Consider the following 7,648-nt stretch of genomic DNA (forward strand, 5'->3'; position numbering starts at 1 on the left):
TAATACAGTTCCTCACATTGTGGTGACCCCCAACAATGAAATCATTTTTGTTGTAGTCCAGAGATAAAGCATCTCAAAGGCCCATCACCGGCTAGAAAAGTAGGGTGAAGTCATGGTGAAATGTCCATGCCAGGGCAGGCGACAGCAGTGATTATGTCCCAGACGATAGGCTCAACAAGAGAAGCCAGACACATACTGTAAAGTTCTGTCTCCAACGTGTTTTAAAGTGGGCAAAGGGGATCTATGATTATGGGGAAAAGGAACTTTTGAAAAATGGCCTCACATGAGGATGAGGCAGGGATTGTCTGCCAGGATCTGCAGAGGAGGTGGAAGCTTCAGGGTGCTGGGAAGAGAGTAGTGACAAAGAGGATAACTGGCCCCAAACTAATCAAACTGTGGTTTAAATGGGCAGTTTATTATATGTCCATTTTGTCTTGACGATGATTTCATTTTTTACAGAGGTCAAATCACATTGTCCTGAGAACTTTCCCATAGCCCCTTTGACTTAGCACAAAAGTCAAAGTTCCCACCCTGGCCGTCAAGGTCCTTCACAATCTGCACCTTCTGTCCGACCCAATGTGGCCTCCACATGCCCCCAAACAACCGAGCAGCCACCCCAGAGAGCCTTTGTGCCAGCCGAGCCTTTCATCTGGAATTCTTGCCTCCCTGGGTCTCTTCTCAAATGTCGACGGACCAGTGAGATCCACCTTGGGAATGCTATTTAAAAGGACAGCCCCTCCTTCCATTCTGCATACCCGCTACTTGCTGTCATTAGTTCTTCCCAACTGTAGGGACTGTATGTCGCAATACCCACGTGGGGAGACAATTTGGTCTTGTAAGCCAAATTCTGAGGTGATCGTTCCCTTGAGCCAACTTCTCTCATAGAGGAACACTGCAGATGCTACCACAGAGGGCTGTGCCAGGGTGTTCATTGCAGCAAATCTCAAACAGTGAGAAGCTGGAAATAATTAGCAATTTTAAAATTGTGTTTGTCGTTACTATTGTGTATATGTGGAGGGGGCTATGTATATGGGGGGCTGTGTATATGGGGGACTGTGTATACAGCAGCATACATTTGTAGGTCAAGGGACTGATCTGGGGTTGGTTCTCTCCTTCCACTTTAATGTGAATTCCAGAGGTCAAACGTAGGTCTCTAGGCTTGCATTGTCAGCAGCAAGTGCCTTTATCAGCTGAGCCATCTTGTGGACCAAAAACTGGAAATAATTTAACAATCTATTAGCAGAGGAATGAGTAAATATATTGATCATATCTACACTACGAAGTCCTTTTCAGAATTTAAACAGAATTGGGTGTTCTACCAACACGAATTAATCTGTAATACATACTATTTATTGAGTGAAAAACAAAAATTAAAATTTTTATCAGAAAGTGAAGAACAGAAGCTGTGTCATTGTTCAAAATGGTGAAAACTTAATCTTTTGACATGAATAATTCTCCCTGCTGGTCGTGTGCTGGTGTTGTGGTGTGGAAAGGCTACACATGTGCTACAATTACACAGGTTTGCATTTCCCCCCTTTTTCTTTTTATTATTGAGTTAAATCTTTTACTCAAAGCAATTACAGAACCTCGGTTTCTTGTTGTGGTACCATGTGACACTGATGGGTCAGTACTAGGGCCTGAATGACTGACAGCCTGTCTTTTATAAACTGGACCAGGCGGTTTAAGATGCAGGGCCCAAACAGGAGTATCAGAAGGAGGATAATCAAGGGACCCATCAAAGAAGACAATAGAGTTGTAAACCAGGGAGACTTATTAAACCATCCTTCGAACCATCCTTGTTGTGATTCGAACCGCTTTTGTCTCTGTCTTAACCTCTCTCTAAGCTTTGTCATATTGTCTCTCACCAGCCCAGTGTGGTCCGCATAGAAGCAGCATTCCTCTTTGAGTGCCATGCATAACCCTCTCTCTCGCAAAAACATGTCTAGCCCCCTCCTGTTTTGTAGGACTACCTCTACCTCTGAGAGGGAGGTTAATGACTTTTCGAGTGCGCTAACCGATTCTTCCAGCGCCTTGATATCAGCATGCATGGCTGCCTGAAGTTGTCTAAATTGGCTGGTCTCCATAACAGCGGTGGTCCCTGTGCCCACCCCCACCGCTATTCCCCCCATAGCGATGCCTCCCAGCAATAAGGCCAAAGTTAGGGAGGCTGATTCTCTCCTAAATCGGGGTCTCCCTTCAAAATGACTATAGATGTATTCAGGATCATGGTATGTAACTTTGGGCCATAATTCAATTAGAAGGCAATAATCAGAGGTTTCACTGAGCACAGTGGCTGAAGTGCATGGGGTTAATCCAGTACTACATGCCCAATAGGTCCCGTTGGAGGCAGCTAGGTAATAGGTTCCTCTGGACACCTTTTGGGTTGAGTTACATAAGGCCTGGTGGGTTTGGTAATGGGTCATGCGGGCATTAGAGAGCCAGCGGTCTGGAGGCTGCTTGACCAGGGCCTCCACCGCATGGGGCACCAGGATAGTCAATGGCTGGCCCAGAGTCAGTTTACCCGCGTCCTTGGTGAGGACTGCAATAGCTGCTACCATTCGCAGACAGGGCGACCACCCTGAAGCTACTGGGTCGAGTTTCTTTGAGAGGTAAGCTACAGGACGCCTCCAAGGGCCCAGTTTTTGAGTTAGGACCCCTTTAGCGTAACCCTGTTTTTCATCCACGAACAAATCGAAAGACTTGGTAATGTCAGGGAGGCCTAAAGCAGGGGAGGCTAATAAGGCTTTCTTAATGTTTTAGAAAGCCCTCTGTTGTTCCTCTCCCCAATCAAACATTGCTCCTTGTTTAGTTAATGGATACAAGGATGCAGCCATCTCTGCAAACCCTGTGATCCAGAGACGGCAGTATCCTGCTGTTCCCAGGAACTCTCTCAGCTGGCGGGGGTTCCGGGGAGCAGGGATGTTAGTGATAGTCTGTTTGCATGCCTCGGTCAGCCATCTCTGTCCATCTTTTAATTGATAACCTAGGTAAATGACTTGTTCCTGGCATATCTGAGCCTTCCTGGCTGATGCCCGATATCCTGCTTGTCCCAATGTCTGTAGGAGGGCCTTTGTACCCTCCTGACATTCTTTCTCCGAAGCGGCCGCCAGAAGGAGGTCATCTACGTATTGTGAAGGCGTAAGTCATGAACAAGGCCACACCAGTTTGGAGTTATGATTAATAGGGTGTTATTTATTTAAAGGGGAAAACTTACAGATCACCGTCCCAGACAACAGCCATCTGCACAACCAGGAAGGGAGTCTAGTCTCCGGCGGAGCAGGAAGTGAAGAGAGCGAGCAGAGGAAATAGCCGCTTTTTTAAAGGGAGAGAGACCACGCCCCAGTGGGCTGGTATCACAGCAGCTATTGGTTGGAGGGGCAGAAGGACCTCCCGCAACAGTATTGGAGTAATGTCAGGGCGGGGTACTGAACCCGAAAGTCTGCCAGGTCCCGGTGTAAGGCCTCATCAAAGAGGGTCGCGCTGTTCTTGAACCCCTGGGGGAGCCGTGTCCAGGTCAATTGACCCGAAAGTCCAAGATCTGGGTCCTTCCATTCAAAGGCAAAAAGGGACTGGCTCTCTGGATGCAGCCGCAAGCAGAAGAAGGCATCCTTTAAGTCTAATACGGTATACCAAACGTGGGATGGTGGCAGAGTGCTCAATAAGTTGTAGGGGTTGGGGACCGTGGGGTGTATGTCCTCCACCCTTTTGTTGACCTCCCTCAAATCCTGCACTGGCCGGTAGTCCCCAGTCCCCGGTTTCTTTACTGGTAAAAGGGGAGTATTCCATGGTGACCGGCAGGGAGTGAGAATGCCCTGATCCAGCAGTCTTTTTATGTGGGGCCTTATGCCTTGATATGCTTCATGGGACATGGGGTACTGCTTGATTGAAACAGGAGTAGCTGTTGTCTTCAATTGAATGATAAGTGGAGGTTGTTGTAAAGCCACCCCCATTCCCCCGATCTCTGCCCATGCCAATGGAAAGTCATTAAGCCAGGAGGCCAAGTCATGTATTGTGGCTCCTGAAGCTCATAAAGTCTATATTCATCCTCCAGCCGGAGGGTCAAAATTTGGAGGGGACCTCCATCTGGGCCTGTTATCTTAGCCCCTGTGTCCTCGAAATGAATTTGGGCCCTTAGCTTGGTGAGGAGGTCCCTACCCAACAAGGGATAGAGACAATCCGGAACATGTAGAAAGGAATGTGTCACCTTACCAGTAGCCAGCTGAATCTTCTGATTAGTGGTCCATCTATATCTCTTGCCACCAGTGGCTCCTTGGACCCAAGCAGATCGTTCGCTGAGTGGCCCTGAAGTCTGGGTCAGGACTGAATGGTGGGCCCCGGTGTCTACTAGGAGGGTGACTGGTTGCCCCCCGACATCAAGAGTTATCCTGGGCTCGGGGGGGGGGGGGCTCCTGGCCCTGAGTTCCCTAATCCTCTAAGGTGAGGAGGGAGGTTTGGGGCCTGGGCTTCCTAGGTCCTTTTGTTCCTCCTGGGGCAATCCTTAATCCAGTGTCCTCGTTCTTTACAATAGGCGCATTGGTCTCTGTCCACCTTGGCCCTAAGTCGTTCTCCCTTTCTGTCTCCCTCTCTATTCTGTCCCTGAACCACGGTGGCCAACACCCTAGTTAATTCCTTGTTTCTCCTCTTGTCTCTTTCATCCTCCCGATCTTTCATTCTCTGCCATAATCTTTCCTCTTTTTCTTCTGGAGTCTCTCTCTTATTGAAAATCTTCTCTGCCTCTTTTAGTAAGTCTTGTATAGTATATCCCTGGAGACCCTCAAGCCTCTGCAATTTGCTTCTAATATCCGGACTAGACTGCCAAATGAAAGACATGGATACACTTGTAGCTTGCCCTGGATCCTCAGGGTCATAGGGGGTATACATCCTATAAGCAGCATCCTTGAGCCTTTCTAAGAAGGCTGAGGGCGTCTCTTCATTTCCCTGTATTACTTACTTAACCTGGGCCAAATTGGTGGGGCGGCGTGCTGCCCCTCGGAGACCCACGATTAGCAACTGGCGATAGAGGCGTAGATGTCCCCTACCTGCAGCCGTGGTAAAATCCCAGTCAGGTCATGTCAGAGGGAAGGCCTCGTCAATTTTGTTAGGCAAAAGGGTTGGGCTACCGTTGTCGCCTGGGACGTTTTTCCGAGCCTCCAAAAAGACTCTTTGCTTTTCCTCTGAGGTCAGCAGGGCTTGCAAGAGTTGCTGGCAATCATCCCAAGTGGGCTGGTGGGTGACTAAAATAGATTCAATCAGGTTAGTCAGCGTTACTGGATCTTTGGAGAATGGGGGGTTATGGTGTTTCCAATAGCATAGATCTGAGGCAGAGAATGGCCAGTATTGCTGTTGGCCATTTGGGCCCTCTCTCAAGGGTAGGGCATGAGAAGTGGAATCAGGGGGTGGCTCACGCCTTCCCCGGAGTCTTCCAGCCATGTGTGAAGGGGCTGGGGAGACTTGTGCAGGCTGTCCACCCACCGCTGCAGTCTCCGGCCCATCCAGACTCTCTGGATCCTCTGGATCTGCATAAGGAGGGGGTTCTTCTGATAGAAGGTCAGTGAGGGGAGAGTCAGGGTTCGGAGGAAGGACGGGAGGGGGCGCAGGGGTAGGTTTCGGAGGTTTTTCTTTGGGAATCTTCTCCTCAAGAATGGTGGGGTATAGGGAAGAAGAGGGTGGGGCAGGGGAAGGTGCAGGAGGAAGAGGTACAAGCGGTTGGCTCTCCGGAGGAGGGGGAGCCTTAGGGGCTGTAGGGGTAAGAGGAGGTTGGGGTTTATTAGAGATGACAAAGGGCTGGACCCATAGGGGCGGGTCACGTGCCAAACTTTCCCAGGTAACAATGTAGGCGCATTGATCCGGGTGTCCATGTGGTCCCGGGCTGAACACTTTTGCTTTAACCTGGGAAATAATATTGAGATTGAAAGTGCCGTCTCTTGGCCATTCTGCCCCAACAGTAGGCCACTTGGACGAACAAAGGGTCACCCATTTCTTCTTTCGAACATCGACTGACAGGTTGTCGGCTCGAGCGCGGACGTCAGGCCAGTGGTCTAAAGTAAGGCTCAATGGGGTGGTTAGGGTTTGTCCCATCTTCTCGAAGAGAAGGGAACCAAATATAAAAACAAAAAAAGGACACACAAAGACAGAGACGGAACAAACGCGCAGCGCAGCTCCAGCGTAAAACCGAAAGCAAAAACCTAGACGGAGGCTCTGAAGGTCCGGATCCCTCTCCTCCAACTAGAACCACGTATCCTTCGGATACAGGCTGAGCTCCGAAGAATCGGGCTCCAGAAGTCCTTGCGGACTGACTCCGGGGGCTCGGGTAGGCTCCAGAAACCCCTGCGGGCTGACCTCCGAGGGCCGGGGGGTCCTGATATCTTTGGAACGTCTTCCAGGACTGCGGGGGGGGGGGGGAGCTCTGGGCTCGTCAGCCCCTTCCCTCCGCCAGGTACAGCGCACCCAGGCCTGAGTGTACAGAATTCGACAAAGAACACGGAAGACAACTCAACAAAGAACACGGAAGACAACTGAACAAAGAACACAGAAGACAACTGACTCGGAGCTGACCAGCTTACCTCCCGATGGTGAGTCGGTGGTCCCTGGGTGGGGGGGGTCTCAATTCCCCGCCAACGCACCAAAATCGCAAGAGGTTTATTGAGTAGACACAGGTACCTGCGGGCGGCAAGATCTCTCGGAAGACTTGCGCGCCTGCCGACTGGAGGGCGGGTTTTTTTATAGGGAAGAGCAAAAAGCAAGTTTACAGAAGCAAAAGCGTGGTTATCGGAATGAGGCGGGGGCATGAATGGTTTCCTCTCTCAGCATGGGTGTCAGCAAAAGTCATCCTGTTCCTATCTTATAGATATCCTGTTTTGCAGTCAACCTGCTTTGTTGATGTCCTATCTTATTGATATCCTGCCTTGCAGTCTTCCTATCTCATCCTGCTCTCTCAAGCACATGGGATGTTCTTACGAGAGCAGGCTGGGTGCTGCGGGTTTTGAGGAGGGGGTCTGTAGGGTCTTTCAGTTCAAAATGGTGAAAAATTAATCTTTTTTTAATATTTATTTATTATGTATACAATATTCTGTCTGTGTGTATGCCTGCAGGCCAGAAGAGGGCACCAGATCTCATTATGGATGGTTGTGAGCCAACATGTGGTTGCTGGGAATTGAACTCAGGACCTTTGGAAGAGCAGGCAATGCTCTTAACCTCTGAGCCATCTTTCCAGCCCAAAATTAATCTTTTGACATGAATAATTCTCCCTGCTGGTCGTGTGCTGGTGTTGTGGTGTGGAAAGGCTACACATGTGCTACAATTACACAGGTTTGCACCATGACTGCATGCAACCTGGTACAATCTGAATAAAGTCTGTGGATTGCACCAATGTCAGTGTTCTAGTTTTGACACTAAACCATAATTACATATACTACTGCCAATAGGAGGAGCTCACTGAAGGGCTTTCAGTTCTGTTTATATAGCTTCCTGTGAATCTATAATTATTTCAAAATTTAGACAGTTAAAGTGTTGTGAGATATTTGATCACACTGTGAACCCTAAGGTTGCATTATTTAGATAAAATTGACCACTGGTTAAAAAAAAAAAAAAAAAGTGGGGCAAGCACCAATTGACTGGAAGTAGCCATAGAGAGTGAGGGGAAGTCAGG

General features: G+C 49.0%; 1 protein-coding gene across 1 annotated transcript; it reads right to left on the reverse strand.

Annotated features, from left to right (window-relative positions):
• Positions 1-279: 279 nt before the first annotated feature.
• Positions 280-6,078, reverse strand: LOC126501201 (uncharacterized). Its single transcript, XM_050141748.1, is given in 6 exon segments — positions 280-315; positions 2,328-3,132; positions 3,406-4,007; positions 4,010-4,409; positions 4,411-4,485; positions 4,487-6,078. Coding segments are annotated over 6 exon segments (3,510 nt in total).
• Positions 6,079-7,648: the final 1,570 nt, after the last annotated feature.

Source organism: Alexandromys fortis, unplaced genomic scaffold (genome assembly GCF_014885135.2).
Source record: "Alexandromys fortis isolate MF-2015 unplaced genomic scaffold, M_Fortis_MF-2015_v1.1 scaffold_44, whole genome shotgun sequence".
In the NCBI taxonomy this organism is placed as follows: Eukaryota; Metazoa; Chordata; class Mammalia; order Rodentia; family Cricetidae; genus Alexandromys; species Alexandromys fortis.